The 16,336-nt window shown below is 49.1% G+C and overlaps 2 protein-coding genes across 3 annotated transcripts in view; both read left to right on the forward strand.

The window, feature by feature from the left end:
- The window catches only part of megf8 (multiple EGF-like-domains 8), a 36,458-nt gene extending 29,406 nt beyond the window's left edge, over positions 1–7,052 (forward strand). The window contains exons 42-44 of one of the 2 annotated variants that reach the window (XM_084472023.1): positions 468–598; positions 2,482–2,614; positions 4,353–7,052. In XM_084472023.1, coding sequence (XP_084328149.1) covers positions 468–598; positions 2,482–2,614; positions 4,353–5,990 — 1,902 coding nt within the window. In that variant the 3' untranslated portion in view covers positions 5,991–7,052. Of the gene's footprint in view, positions 1–467; positions 599–1,045; positions 1,394–2,481; positions 2,615–4,352 lie in introns of those variants that run through there. The other variant, XM_084472024.1, reaches the window with a different exon arrangement.
- A 1,632-nt stretch (positions 7,053–8,684) lies between these two features.
- On the forward strand, positions 8,685–12,030 carry LOC311351871 (uncharacterized protein). Its single transcript, XM_084472030.1, has 2 exons — positions 8,685–9,484; positions 9,707–12,030. Exons 1-2 carry the CDS (start codon positions 9,031–9,033, stop codon positions 11,092–11,094), a joined length of 1,842 nt encoding a protein of 613 aa, XP_084328156.1. The 5' UTR covers positions 8,685–9,030; the 3' UTR covers positions 11,095–12,030.
- The last annotated feature ends 4,306 nt before the right edge of the window (positions 12,031–16,336 follow it).

Consider the following 16,336-nt stretch of genomic DNA (forward strand, 5'->3'; position numbering starts at 1 on the left):
ATATCGTGATATGTCTTTCAGCCATATCGCCCAGGCCTATCACTACGGCTCCGTCTGGATAAGAGCCTGTAAAGATAACCGCTTGTTGTTTGTACTACTCCTGCTGAGCAGTACTGTATTTAGCAGATTTAGCTTCTATACAGAGACACTCACAGTGAACCTGTAGGCATCTTTCTCAAGGATGCAGTAGAGAGAGGACGTTGCGTTTCGAACCAAGAACTTGCTAGTTCGATCCCCGGCTCCTCCTATCTTGAGTGTCGAGGTGTCCCCTGAGCAAGGCACCCAAACCAACTCCTGACAAGCCGGCTTGTCGCCCTGCGTGGTTGACACCGCCGGCCGTCGGTGTGTGAATGTGTAAAAGAGTCTGCTAAATGCTCTAAATGTAGATATAACCATAGTAACTAGACCATGCTGGTCGTAAGTAGACATTGTTTATATCTGCCCCTTTGTTTTGCTCCCCTAACCAGATCCAGAACTGGGTGTCGGAGGGCCCCAGCGAGGAGAGCGCCATGTGTGTGAGCTGCCAGAACAACAGCGTGGGGGACAAGTGCGAGAGCTGCCTCAGTGGCTTCTTCCTGCTGCAGGGGAAGTGTGAGAAGTGAGTAGCGCCCCCTAGCGCTAGGGCTGTAACGATGCACGTAATTCGCACCGAAATCTTTCGCTACGGGTCTAACGGTTCGATGCACGTTTCATTTCGGTACGTACAGAAAAAATAAATTAATAATAATAATAATTAATTCCGTTTTTTATTGATTATCACACACTCTGTGAGTGTCTCGTCTTGTCCTGATGTTTTGTGTTGAGGACCACAATGGAAATAAGTCCTGGACTTCATTGTGTTTTTATCCTCAATTGTATTTAATGTCTTGTGTAAGGCATTTGTTTGATACAATTTAATAAATCAAATCAAAATCGAATTGTTTAAAAAAAAAAAAAAAAAAACTGCTGTACCGAAAAACATACCGAAACCGTGACTTAAAAACCGAGGTGCGTACCGAATGGTGACTTTTGTGTATCGTTACACCCCTACCCCCTGCTGTTCCAGGGGCGTGTCAGGTCAACAGACCGGGCGGCCGTGCTGCACAGAGCCCAGTGGGGAGATGGCAGGACTCTAACCGATCTGTTAGATTTTTGAGTCGATCTTGAAGGTCTTCGAGATGAATCTTGATACTTCATTGAATGTATGAATGATGAATCTTGAGACGTCATTGTTTGAGAAATGCCCAGCCCGCTGTCAGCTGTCATTGAGAGGGACAGAGAGACTAAACACTAAGGAGGTTGAAACGGGTGGAACTCCGCTGTTCCTCTTGGGCCTCTTGAGCAGTGCTCTGTTTTATTGATATCTTTTACTATCCTGATATATCCATATATCATATTTTTTTATCTCTATAGCCAATTATTCATTCACAAATTACTATTTGATGAAGAAAATGGAGGTGGAGGTCATTTGGAGTTAACTTTCAAGGAACAAATCCTCCATTGTATACAATATATGTTCATGTATTTTCATAATACATTTATACACTGAATATTCATGTATTTCCTTATTCTTTTGCATAAATAAAACAGACAATATTCCATCATGACGTGGGACTTGCCGTTCTGTTTCACTTTTGAATCGACCTTAAAGGTCTTCGAGATGAATCTTGATACTTGACGTCATTGGTTGGCCTACTGGTTAAGGAGTTGGACCGGTAACCGGATGGTGGCCGCCGGTTCGAATCCTGACCGGTAGGCAAAAATATGGACGGGGGGGGGGGGAGTAGTTGTGCAGCACTCTCCTACATCCTCATCCACGGATGAGGTGCCCTTGAGCAAGGCACCTGAAACCCCCACTTGCTCCCCGGGCGCTGAACTGCGGCTGCCCACTGCTCCGGGCGTGGTCACCGGCTCCCGGATGGGTCAAAAGCAGAGAAAGAATTTCCCCCAAAAAGGGACAATAAAGGATAACTTAATAACTTATAGCTCTCATTGAGAGGGACAGAGAGACTATACACTAAAGAGGTTTGAGTTGAAAAGGGAGGAACTCCACTGTTCCTCTTGAGCAGTGCTCTGTTTTATTGATATCTTTTACTATCCCTGATATATCCATGTCATATTTTTAATCTCTATAGCCAATTATTCATTCACAAATTACTATTTGATGAAGAAAATGGAGGTGGTGGTCATTTAGAGTTAACTTTCAAGGAACAAATCCTCCATTGTGTACAATATATATTCATGTATTTTCATAATACATTCATACAATCAATATTCATGCATTTCCTTATGCTTTTGCATGAATAAAACAGACGACATTCCACCGCGATGTGGGATTATTTGGAAGATCGTCCTTCCTTTTACTCCCCACCTCTTTTATTCATTCTCCTCGTGGCGCCCGGTGTCCCCTCCCCCGGAGCTTCAGGTGATGGATCACCGCCTGGCGTGTCATTGCTGTCTCCTGCTGAGTCCGTCTCTCTCTCCCCCCCCCCCCCCCCCCAGGTGCCAGTGCAACGGCCACGCAGACACCTGCATCGAGCACGACGGCACGGGCTGCCCCTGCCAGAACAACACGGAGACGGTGCAGTGTCCCAGCACCTCGTCCAGCGACCGCAAGGACTGCTACCGACAGCAGGTACGCTGCCCCCCCGAGGGCCCCCCCGAGGGCCAGGCAGGAATGAACGATGAATGGGGAGGGGGGGGGAACAGATGTATTTGGTCCGTTGGGTGGAGAGAGATGGGCCTTTGGCTCCATCCAGTGGTTTCCCCAGAAAACACCCCAACATGATTACAGAGGTCAGTTTGACGCAGGCCTGGGCAATAAAACAATAAGTGATCGTATCGTGATAGACTTTTGATCAATATCAATATAAAACATGTTCAATATATATATCATTAAGAGTCTGGACCACCGAATCTAGCAGCTGGGTTTGTTACACAAACACGGTTCCATACTTATTTACAATATTTGAGGGTTTTTCATTGTTGTATGGACATTGGAGTATTTATCAATGTGGAACAGTGTGCAACAGTGCAAGGTCATGTGTAAGGGATAATCACCGAGAGGCAGGGCAATAAACAGTTTGATATGCCCGGCTCGTGGACAGCTTACCTTCACGGTAACCTTCCACGAGCCGGGCATATCAAACTGTTTATTGCCCTGCCTTGAGGTGATTATCCTGTTTATTCTACTTCTTGCTTGCCAACATAATAAAACAATTCAAATACTTTAATTCAAATACTTATATAATAATTATGCTTTTTCCTATTCGTATTGCATGCTTATTAAATGTATACTCTGTTTGAGTTCATCTCCCTCAAAAAGTAGTCCCCTTTAGAACTACGGTGAATAACGTTAGCTCAGCTGTAGCTAATTAGTTTCTATAGCAACCACACAAGGCTGCATCTGATCACTAGTTTAATAACGTAGTTGCTACATTGTATCTCGCTTGCGAAACTATGCATCGACTGACCCTCGGATAGATTTCCGACACATTTTAGAAACTTTTTTAAACAAGGTTCATTTTTACAATGGACCTCATGTTTGAAATTTCTGTGATAGAAAAAAAATACAAGCGGCGTATTGATCTACTATTGGATGACGCTGTGCTCAGTCAGCAGCCAGTACAACCGACAGGTCAGCGGGCAACCTGCCGGGTTAATGCCCTCCTCCCAGCCAATCAGAATCAAGCATTCTCAAACAAAGTAGAATAATGAGTGTTAACCAGAAGTGTTTAAATCCAGCATGGTAATTCCTAGTATCTTTAGGTCATTCAAATGATCAATAGTTATCAATACGATCAAGTTACATCGTGATATGTCTTTCAGCCATATCGCCCAGGCCCTAGTTTGACGCAATAGACCTCTGAAGAATAAGTCCCGCCTCCGAGGCTCCCGGTTCCCTCGGTCAAACGTCTACGGGAAATAACATCGGTTTTTGAATGATCGTACATAGCAAATTCTGTAGGTGGCGAAGAAGTAAAAGCTGCATCACGTTTTGAACTACAGATTTTCCATCTAGTTTCGACTGGCTTTTTGGATTGGTCGGTGCCGTTAAAGTAGTAAACGATTATAAATGCTATTTTAACGGCACCGACAATCCAAAAAGCCAGTCGAAACTAGATGGAAAATATGTGTCGTTTAAAACGTGACGCAGCTTTCACTCCTCTGCCACCTACAGTGGCAGAGGAGGTTTGCTATGTACGCGATCATTCAAAAAAAAAAAACACGTTATTCCCCATAGACATTTGACCGAGGGAGGCGGGATTTATTCTTCAAGCGATCTATCAAACCTCCCCCCCTAACCGCCCTCTCCTCTCCCACCACCCCCCCCCCCCCCCCACCCCTCCCCTCCCCCCCCCCCCACCCCGCAGTGCGCCAAGTGCAAGGACTCGTTCAACGGCACGCCGGTGAACGGGCGCCAGTGCTACCGGCAGTTCAACGTGGACAGCGAGTGCTGCTTCGACCCCACGTCGCAGACCAACTGCTTCCACGACCCGGCCATCCGCAACCTGCCGCGCGGCCGCACCGTCTTCTTCAGCGCGCAGCCCAAGTTCACCAACGTGGACATCCGCGTCACCATCGACGTGACCTTCGGCGAGGTGGAGGTGTACGTGTCCAACTCGCACGACACCTTCACGGTGGACGTGGACCGGCACACGGGCGTGCACTCGGTGCGCATCGAGGACGACGCGGCGGCGGCGGCGGCGGCCCCCGCACCGCCGCCGCCACCGCGCGCCGGGGCGGTGGTGGGCGGCAGCGGTGAGAAGGAGACGCCGCCGTCCCCCATGAAGGTGTTCGCCAACGCCTCTGCGTCGGGCCCGGCGACGTCGTCGTCGTCGTCGTCGTCCGGCAACGCGCTGCAGCAGCAGCAGCAGCAGCAGGCGGCCAAGCAGTCCCCCGCCGGGCCGCCGGAGAGGGAGGTGCGGGAGGAGCGCGCGGAGGGGCTCATCTCCTACATCACGGTGTGGAAGCCGCAGACGGTGCTGATCGTGCGCGGCGTGCGGGACCGCGTGGTGGTCACCTTCCCGCACGAGGTGCACGCGCTCAAGTCCAGCCGCTTCTACATCGCGCTGAGCGGCGTGGGCGCGGCGGAGCGCCACGGCGAGTCCCAGGGCCTGCTGTTCCTGCGGCAGGACCAGGCGCACATCGACCTCTTTGTCTTCTTCTCCGTCTTCTTCTCCTGCTTCTTCCTCTTCCTGTCGGTGTGCGTGCTCCTCTGGAAGGTCAAGCAGTTCCTGGACTTCCGGCGGGAGCAGCAGCGGCACATCCAGGAGATGACCAAGATGGCGTCGCGGCCCTTCGCCAAGCTCACCGTGTACCTGGAGCCCGAGGAGCCGCAGCTCATCTACCTGCCGTCGGTGGGTGGCGGCGGCGTGGGCGGCGGCGGCGGCGGCGGCACCGTGTCCCTGGCCCACGCCCGCAGCGGCAAGCTGGGCGCGGTGGTGGTGAGCCAGCGTGGCCGGGCCGGCGCCGTCTCCTCCCCGGGCTCGGGGCCCACGGCGCACCACCACCACCACCACCACCACCACCACCACCTCAACCTGGGTAGCGGCGGCGGCGGCGGCGGGGGCAACAGCGGGCAGCACCTGCCCCTGCACTACCTCAACACGCACCACTACACCGGCACGGCCACCGGCGGCGGCGGCGGCGGGCCGGGCACGCACCACCACCACCACCACCACCCGTCCACGCACAGCGGCTACCAGCACTTCTGCCGCTCCGACCCCTTCCTCTCGCAGCTCATGGGCTTCTCCTACTCGTCGTTCAAGGTGGGGCCCATCACCCTGGAGCCCACGGACGACGGCATGGCCGGCGTGGCCACCGTCCTCATCCAGCTGCCCGGCGGCATCCTGGCGCCCAACCGCGCCTGCCTGGGCTCGGCGCTGGTCACGCTGCGGCAGAACCTGCAGGAGTACTGCGGCCACGGCAACGCGGGCGCACACCCGGGGGGAGGGGGCGGGCGCAAGGGGCTGCTGGGGCACCAGCACCTCACCACGATGGCCATGTAGAGGGACCGGTGAGCGGGACCACCTCGCCACGCTGTGCCCTGTAGGGGGACTGGTGAATTCACCACGATGTGCCCTGTAGGGAGACTGGTGAATTCACCACGATGTGCCCTGTAGGGAGACTGGTGAATTCACCACGATGTGCCCTGTAGGGAGACTGGTGAATTCACCACGATGTGCCCTGTAGGGAGACTGGTGAATTCACCACGATGTGCCCTGTAGGGAGACTGGTGAATTCACCACGATGTGCCCTGTAGGGAGACTGGTGAATTCACCACTATGGTCCTGTAGGGGGACTGGTGGATGGACCGCCTCACCACTATAGCCCCGTAGACGACATGGATGGACTGGTGAACAGACAATGGAAGCACTCAATGTTTGCGGAGGAAACACAATTACTACTTAACCGATGGACTGAGATCAATTCTCCACACGTTGGTCGTGTCCATGGTAACACGATGTAGCATGTTTTGACGACGTCCCCTGAGGTTAAAAAAAAAAAACAGTTTCAAAGTGTTTCAGTGTAGATGCACCGCAAGGAAACGGGGAAAATAACGAAAAGCTGCAAGTCAAAGAAGAAAAAACGGCCAAAAGATGAGGTATTTAATGTCAGTAGAGGTCAGCATTATGAACTTATTTGTACATACACTGTGTTATTATGAACTGATTGTCCTTTATTGCGTTATGAATCGCTATGTTTCAATGCTGCACACGACCAAGCCGGCTGTCTGCAGAATGCACCGCGCCCGCTCTCCCCGTCTCTGCTCAGCTACACCGTTGCTGCGCTCTGTGTTTGTGAGGCGTGAGTGCGCTGAGTGGCCGGCCAGCCTGGCGCGGTCCACGCCGGACAGGACCGGGGGGGCCTGGACAGCCTTGGCTCCTCTTCTCCGTCACGTTGGCCCATGCAGGGTAGAGTTGCTTTGGAACCAATATGTGCTTTAAACCTGTCAAAGCGACAATCATCAGTTGCAATGGGGGAAAAAACTGACGATACGTACGATCACTGCAACGCGATGTGCAACACTTTCGGTTGCGTCCGATGGGTGGGTGGGGGGGGGGGGGGGGGGGAGAGAATGATTGGTCCTACCCGCTGGATTTATATCCTGTGTGAATGCAATTATTTAATGTATAGCAGGCTACTTCATCCGTGTAAAACTTTAGAGTAGTTTTGCGTATTCATTCATGTGAGCTGTTACTCGTCAACCATGTGAGCGTGGTCGGCGTTCTCGGACGTGTGTGTGTGTGTTATTTGTTTGTCTTTGGGTTCATTTGCTCAATTTGCTCATTTGCTGCCTTCACGTCCGCTCGCCTTTGTCCGTGGTCAACCGGCGCACGCTTAACTATGTTAGTTCAACAACGCGTCATGTACGCATGTACGGCGCGCCCCGGGGGGGGGGGGGCTGGGAGGGTTCGGAGTGGAAAATAAAAAGTCCCGCCCCGCGGCTCAGAGTCACACTGTAATGAAGGACGTCAGCCTTGGAGGAGCAGAGAGACTCCACTGTCTGGATGTGAACATCCACCACTGGGCTTTATAGAGGAGGACGTTAAAAAGTGGTTTTGTTTTTGTTTCAGAGCAGTTAAAGGATTGCTTCTTTCTTTTTTTTTTCTTTATGAAGCTAAACAATTGAAGGACTGAACATTATTTTCGTGATTTAAAATTTCAAAGAATGTTTGGCTTTTGCTGTAATAGTTTGGATGGCAAATCCCTTTCATGGGGTTGACTCAATGGCTCAATTAAAAAAAATGGTTTGTTAATTTAAACAAGTGAGATGCATATACAGCATGGGAATTGTTCTTCATATATTGTAATGATGTTGGAAAAGTACAGTGAATGAAGTGGGAAAGTGGCCTTCTCCTGGTGAGAAATGTGTTATAGAAGAAAAAATACATGCTTATTTGCTGAACTTCTGACCACCCTCCATATCAAGGAGTGTGTGGTGCTTTTTGTTGCATTGTACTGGTAGTTTGTCTTAATTTAATTGTTTGTGCACTCGGCGGAGGCATCCGTTATTTATGTGAAAGCGAGTGAGGTGGTTCCTCCGCATCGATATTCATCCACCTACACGATAATAAGCTGTTTATAGAGGCTGAATGGCATGCAGTTGTGGTTGATCGTGTGTGAATGGTGCTATTGTATCTCTTATCAAAGCAAGGAAAAATTGTATCAAACTAAAATCTCACTAAAACGAACTTCGTTTGAATGAAAATATGTATTTACAAACCACATTAACACACAAGTAAGCATCACAACTTTTTTACCAGTTAATTTTTTTTTCCTACTTTCGTTCACATGCTGTCTTATCTTTGTATAGGATTATTTTTCTGTGTTGTATTTTCAAAGAAGGGAACCGTGTTGTACAGAAGACTGTAAAGACTGCCTGCAGATTATGTCCTGGTGATGAGTTGGCGGCAATAAAGTCAAAGTGGAAGAAAACTTGTTTTACCTAAATACAAATACTAACATATCTCTGTCCGTCACTTGCTGGCTATATTATTTCGATTGACACATTATTTATGAAATCAGACATAGTGAGAATAAACAAACCATAACATTTGCGTGATTGACAAGGGGACTGCTGGTTGGTCAGAGCCACCGGAAGTGGTTGGCTTTCCCGACATATTTCCGGTAAATTGTCAAAGCTGCTCTTGTGATTACTGACCACCACGGTGTCCGTCGGCAGGACGCGATCCAGCTAACTACCACTCCCGATTCAAAGGCAACCACAGCTTTATCGCTCAGAGTAAGCAGGTATTCTCATTTCTTACGCACACCACATCGTAGACGGAAGGGGAAACCCGCGGATAACGGAATCTGGCAGCAGTACGGACTAGTTGAGTTTGAGCGTTGCTAGACAGACATGATGACAAGGGAAGAATCAAACGCACTTTGAATCATTTCAGGGGCGTTTTATGTAATGTTGGTACACTATTTGAATGCGCAATATCTAAACTATTTCACACGCATCTGAAAATTGTGTGTTTATTCGTGTGCAGTGCACAACGACAATGTTAGGCTACAAGCAGAGATGAAAATAGTGACAAAATGAAGATCAAGTATGCAAGAAGGAAGTCGTTGCCTAGAAAGACTAAGACAGTTAAACGTGCCGAGCTGGTCATAACCAAAACTGAATCCACGTTGAAGTTGGATGTTGGTAAAGAGGAAGACACTGGGCAACGTCACGCAAATGCCCTTGAATTGAACATTGACATAAAAGAGGAGCCAGAGGTCCTTGCCATCAGCGAGCAACAACATTTCAGCACCACGTCGAGTTGTAACGACTCTGACACGATTACATCCAAGGCAGCTCAATCTGCGGAAAAAAATAGCAATAACATTAAGCAGGAGTCTGCTACAGAACTGCAACCAGATATCACATCTGCATTGGTAAAGAAAGAACCAGAGTCCAATGATGAAAAGGAGAGTGGTAGCCAGCTACAAGACGACGATGAAGATGCAGAGAACAACCAAAATACTGATGGAGCAGAGGACGGTGAAGGTAGGTTACTGAAAACGAATTTTCAATATTTACACTTAGTAAATTAACATATCGATGTATTCATGTGATCAGTTAATCTAGTGAACTGTTCTGTGTTACATTTCTCCCAAGCATTAATTGTAACCTTTTTGTGAAAGAAAAAAACAAAAAAAAACCATTTTGCACATAATATGGCTATCAAAGAATTGACATTTGACTTCTTCTGACACTCGTTTTCCTCAGGGGGTACGCCCTTCTTCCCCTGTCAGCACTGCAGCGTCTCCTTCACCAGCTGGGACTTCCTGGAGAACCACGTCAAGTGGGTCCACCAGAAGGAATACCTCGACGACCTGAAGAAATGCCTCTCCAGCCAAAAGCTGAGCCCCGCCCCCAAGCACAGCTGCCCGGACTGCGGCGGCGCCTTCGCCTCCAAGGTGGCCCTGCGGGCACACGGCCGCCAGGCGCACCCCGCCGCGCCGCCGCGCCGGCTGCACCCGTGCCCCATGTGCGCCCGCAGCTTCCAGTACCTCAAGAACCTCCGGAACCACTGCCAGCGCTGGCACGACATGTCCGTGGTCGCCCGGGGCGGGCACCTCAGCTGCGGCGACTGCGGCAAGAGCTTCGAGAAGACCTGGGGCCAGGGCCCCCACGTGTGCCACCAGCCCGAGAACGCCGACGCCCGGCCCCCGGACAGCCCCGTCTGCTTCGACACGGGCGTGGGCTGCCCCGAGTGCGGCAAGCAGATGGCCACGCCGCAGAGCCTGGGCGACCACATGCGCACGCACACGGGCGACCGGCCGTTCGTCTGCAAGGACTGCGGCAAGCGGTTCTCGGAGCGCAGCGGCTGGCGGCACCACGCGAAGATCCACACGGGCGAGAAGCCGCACAAGTGCGACGTCTGCGGCAAGGCCTTCCGGCGCTCCTACCACCTCAAGTGCCACCTGACCACCCACTCGGGCAAGAAGGACTACGCCTGCCCCGAGTGCGGCAAGCAGTTTGGCTTCAAGGCCAGCCTGGACATCCACCTCCGGTCGCACTCCAGCGACAGGCCCTTCCACTGCGCCGCCTGCGGCAAGGACTTCAAGTCCCGGAAGAACCTGCGCATTCACAGCAAGCTGCACACCCACGAGAAGGCCCACCAGTGCGGCGACTGCGGCCTGAAGATCGGCGACCTGGGAGCCCTGAAGATCCACCTGCGCACGCACACCGGGGAGAGGCCCTACCACTGCACCGTCTGCGGCCACCGCTTCATCCGCATCGCCCACCTGCGCAACCACCAGCGCACGCACACCGGCGAGCGGCCGTACAAGTGCGGCGAGTGCGGCAAGAGCTTCGCCCAGTCGGGGGACCTGGTGAAGCACAAGAGGACGCACTCCGGGGAGAAGCCCTTCGAGTGCGCCGACTGCCACAGCCGCTACACGTCGTCGGGGGACCTGGGCAAGCACATGCGGATCCACACCAACCTGCGGCCCTACACCTGCCAGGAGTGCGGGAAGGGTTTCCGGCTCTCGGGGCACCTGAAGACCCACATGTTGACGCACACGGGGGAGAAGCCTCACTCCTGCCCCAAGTGCCACCGCCGGTTCGCCCGCTCTCACCACCTCACCGGGCACGTGGCCAAATGTCGCTGAGTGACTCTGGGGGGTGCTTGTGAATGACTTGGTCCTAGAACTCCGAGCCGATGTGTGACGCGTCCTTTTGATGCTAGAGTAGCGTTGGAGGGGAAAAAAAAACACTTTGGTATCAAAAGATAAAGACACGACGTGGACGATTAGCTCATCTGCTGCTGTATCTTTTCCTACCCAGACCCACTTTATCATTTAACCGTGACCAGTTCGAGTTACAGAATTGGAGAAATTGAAACGGCAATATATGAACGGGCAAGGAACCAGGGGCCAGGCAACAGATCAGTGTTTTAGGTCACCAGGTTTGGTTCAAAGAGATGTGTAGATTTGGTGTAGATTTCACTAGTGCAGTGCCCGGTCAGAAGGGGCTGATTTCATTGGGTCCTGTATTGGAGCTTGCAGCTCCTTAAGTCATTCAAACAACCTCACGAAAGACTCTGCACTTCCTTGGGTCCACAGGGTTCTAGAAATAACACACACACACACACACACACACACACACACACACACACACACACACACACACACACACACACACACACACAGATCCCTGGCTTCATAGGTAGATTAGTAAGTGTTTGTATAACTGAATCAGTCGATGTCTCCTGATCTCTTACAGTTGAATTATTTTGAGGAACGTAGTTTCATCAATATATTGTTTTACTGCATGTGACAACTATGTCACGCAATTTGAAAACTTTAATTCATAAATGGGTTGGGTAATTGTGTGCGTGTATACTTCTAATTCCAACACTATTGCTACAGCACTTCATTATTTAAAAAAACTCTACGACAGTTGCTATTATTTATCAAGCCATTCATTATATCTCATTGTTTTGTATTTAATGAATGTGGGAAATGTAAAATCTGTCTAGATAATTACATGACTAACTGTCCTGATTTCAATTAGTTAGTTTGTATTTGTGAAGTTAAATATATCAATAAAAGGTACCGGTATATATGGGTTGCTTTTGAATAGCAGGCCATTGCGGGTATGATCATGATGTCAGTCTGAGCCTTGATTATATTCCACATACATTAACACATTAATTTTTCATTTGTGCATGGGCACAGTTGACACAGCAAATAATGCAATACTTAGTCACTTGGGTAGGATACTAAAGAGACATGTATAAAGAAGTTGGATTTTAAATGAACTCCTGAGATCAATTATATTTAGTAATATAATGGCCACATCAGTATCATTTTACATCATACAGATGTGGTCCTGGTGACGATGGAAGTTGTTGCTGGTCCGGGCCATAGGGTCTTGGAGCCCGGCGCCAGACGGAATCTCTTAACGCCATCCAAAACGGAGCTTTAAGTTCTTATTGTTCCGAGTGGAACAGGAGCTTTCATGTGGTGGTTTGGGGAGCTAAGTTATGCTGAATGCACATTTCCACACGACTCCATCCTCTATTATAAATTTATTTATATAAATAAATAACTTTTTTTTTACACAAATGTGCGTTGGTGTCGCACAAAACACACGTACAGCCTGTCTGGTAATTAAAAGATAAATGCAAGCTAGTGCTAACAGTTTATACACTCGCTGCCTTCACAAGTGTCTACTTCTCCATTACGTGGTTGCGTGCATGACGTTATGGTTTGTTCAATTGCTTGTGTATTTGTTTTGTTGAAAGGAAGATGGAGAACAAAAATATGACACATTTAGTAACCTTACAAAGACTGTGCCATTGAAGGAGAATTCATCCACCAAGATCAAAATCAAAAACCAAAAGAGGCAGACTGGGGTCAGATGTGGGTCAACGAGGTCGGAGTCTTCAGGTAAATGATGAAATATTTTGTGCAATTTTTACGGCTAGCACAACAGAAACTTGTCCCCGCTGCAGCTGCACCTCCTAGTCTCCGGGGCACATGAGGCCACATAGGAACCAGGCCCACCCTGGGGTTCCACCCCAGAAGCTCCTCATGTTCTCCCCCCCCCCCCTGCTTCAAACCCCTAGACCACCTGAACGACCACCAGCACACACACATGGGGCGAAAGTCTGCACGAGTTTGACTGAGGCGAGGAGGCCTAGGTGCTGTCCAGCAACCTTGCCCGGGCACAAGAGCATACACACGGGGCAAGAGCCGCACGTGTGCCAGAAGGCATTTTGTCTGCAACTTCAGCCCAGGAGGCACAAGAAGATCCACTTGGATGACAAGGCAGTGTCAGTGGCTCCGCTGTGACGGGCGCGTCGGACGCAGCGAGCCCCTGATGATACACATTAGTGTACCATCAGCCCAGGAGCTCCTCAACAGACCCATGGGAAATGCCATGAATGGCATCACGTTAGCTCTAGTTTAATATTGAACAAAATAGTTGGGAGGAGAATGGAAGATGTGTTACTCTCTGGGATCTAACAATTACATGGAGGTAAACGTAACGTAAAATGTACAACCTTTTCTTTTTTACTCTCATCGCACAAAAATATAATTTTTGTGTATATATATCTTTGTGAATATGTATTTATAGTGATACATATTTACAAGCTACAATCATCCTTTAACATGTGAAAGAATCAAGTTACTTTGTTAAGTCTGAAAACCCAGATACCAATTGTATCATCAAAAACAAACACATATACTGTATATATATATATATATATATATATATATATATATATATATATATATATATGTACCTGTATATGTATAAAACCGCTTTGCAATGTGTTAGGATGGATTGTAAAATCCTAGGATGACAACACTGTTTCTTTTGGTCACCCACATTAAGCCAACAGCTGTGAAATGTTTGTTTTATTGCAATGCCTCTTGGTTAAACATTTAATATGACAAGCAAACTGACAATGACAACGAATGGTGTGTGCCTGCATGAGCATCATTCATGTGTGAAGAGGCTTTATTCTGTTCTTTGGCTTTGGTTTAAACCCTGGACACTTTAAAGGAATAAGATGATTAAATATTGTGCATGTGAACTAAACAAAAACAAAGTGTCTTCATTTTTATTCGAAAGTATTTGTTTGAGAGAAACAGGAAAAAGCGTATTCAAAAGATTCACGCTGAAATCAATACGTAAAAAATCTCTAAGGATGAAAAGCAATTACCAATCAAATGTGGAGGAAATGTTGGTGTATAATTATTTTTTGTAAAAAACCCTCACTACTATTTTTTTTTTTTTTTCCTGTTTGCTTCTAGCTGTCAGTCTGTGGCTGTACGGACCCCTGATAGGGCAGAACTCATCAGAAGCCGTTCTTCCCCACACACCTTGACTGACGCCAGGCCGTGCATCACAACGACACGCAGCCCCAAACAAGCCTGTCTCGCTCAATTGAAAGAGAATTGGCCTATTATTTTTATGTCCGCGATTACCTGGACAGAGCCGGCTACGACGACTACAGCACGGATAACAAAGATGTATTTAGGGGTAAATAATATTGAGTGTACCTTTGTTTAAAGCTGGAATCAATACTTCTTAAAGCGTGTCCATTTTTCATTTAGCTGCGTCATGTCGGTACGGGGGGGAGGGGTACAGAGATGAATGGGAGCGTCTTCTAATTCCCCCCTCTGTCGCAGTTCTCATAATTGTTGAACAACCACGGCTTTTAAAGATCGGGCCTGAGGAGCAGCAGGCCACACAAAGAAAGTTAATAGATTTGGAAAATTGAGATAGATTGCACAGCAGATGTTTCTGGAATGTTCCATTGGCGTGGAAGGTAGATGGACAAATATGATCTAGAGCCGCGCGTGTGTGTGTGTGTGTGCGTGTGTGTGTGTGCAGAAGGGGGGGGGGGGGGTACATGGAACGTAAGCATGGCAACGGATGATGGATGCTAACAGATCAAGGTGCTTTTTGCTTTGGCTTTGTGTTCAGCGTGTCTCCTCTTTGGTTTCACAGTCTGTGCCCTGTACTGCTGGAGAGGGGAGCGTGTGGGAGCCTTGTGTCAGGCCGGATGCTGATAGGGCTTCGCTGGCTCTGGAGAGCGGTATGGTATGTGTGTGTGTGTGTCTGTGTCTGTGTGTGTGGAAACGGCAGTAGCAGTTCCTCCCAGCTGACATTAGGGGGAAACAGATAGCCGCAGAACGGATGCTGTGGGAGAAGGCCATGTCAGAAGATCTGTCTCCACACTCCACAGCCGCGCTCAGTAAAGTTGAGGCTGTGGAGATGAGGCATGGCTCTGGCCCCTGTTTGATGCGCTCTTGAATAGAGGAATGCAGTACTTAATGAGGGATTATGTTGTCTTGGATATTGTCTTGGAAAGATAGGTCGTATTTCTCCATCTGACAGCCTCAGTACTATTACTGAATATTATTGTGTATATAAACAATATCATCAATCAGTCAAGCATTTATCTCCCCTGTGTCTAGATAGCTGTGTAATAGTGGTAAACAGATAGGGCTTTATCTGTTCATTTCTTCCTGTGTTCTGAGACATTGTCTTCCTAGTTGGTGCATTTAGGGCTGTGCAACAAAAGAATATATTTTCCCATGTCCAATTTCCCCCTTTTCCATGTCCAATTTTCCCTAATATTTAGATGATTGTGGCTGATGCTTTCCTTCCATGCTCTCAGTCTTCCACTCTTTTTCTGCTCCTATTTGCTCTCTGATTCAGAGTGGCAGCGTACAGTTTTTAGCCCCTCGCTGTATATATATCTACAAAGACTATATCTCTGGTTTATTGTTACCAGATATATAAACCCTGATAGGACTCAAAATCGCCAGCAATTGGAAACCCAAAACTCAACATTTATTTAGCCTTTCCCGGTTGAACAGCCGAACGGCAAAGGCATTTTCAATTTGACCTCCTTGACAGACGCCGGGTTGTCTTTGGTGTTGTGGTCTGAAAAAAAATATATAAAATTAAATTACCCCTTATTGGATCTTATAAAAGTCCAATTGGAGCGGGCGGGCTGGAGGAGGAGGAATGGGGGGGGGGGGTGTTGTCGGTGGATTTTCTTTTTGTAAGGTAATTTGAGCTATCCAATTTTCCTCGTATTTACTGTCTATATTTTTTGTCAATTTGGCGGGGGGAACACACTGCCGCGCGGGGCGGAGGGGTGTCAGCGCGCCGGTCACGCTACGGCGGCTGTGGTGTTAGCCGGCCTCAGAGGTCAGTGAGTGGGAAGAGACCGCGGCTCTGCAGGGCTTTGGAGTCGGGGGGGGGGGGGCGGAGGGGCTGGGGGGGGGGGGGGTGTCTCTCGGCCCCATCCCTTTGGGGTCTCGCCGGCCCACGTCCCAACCCCCCCCCCCCAACCCCCCCTCCCTCTCATTCAGGGAGGGGTCA

This window comes from Micromesistius poutassou, assembly GCF_964030765.1.
Source record: "Micromesistius poutassou genome assembly, chromosome: 8".
Lineage (NCBI taxonomy): Eukaryota > Metazoa > Chordata > Actinopteri > Gadiformes > Gadidae > Micromesistius > Micromesistius poutassou.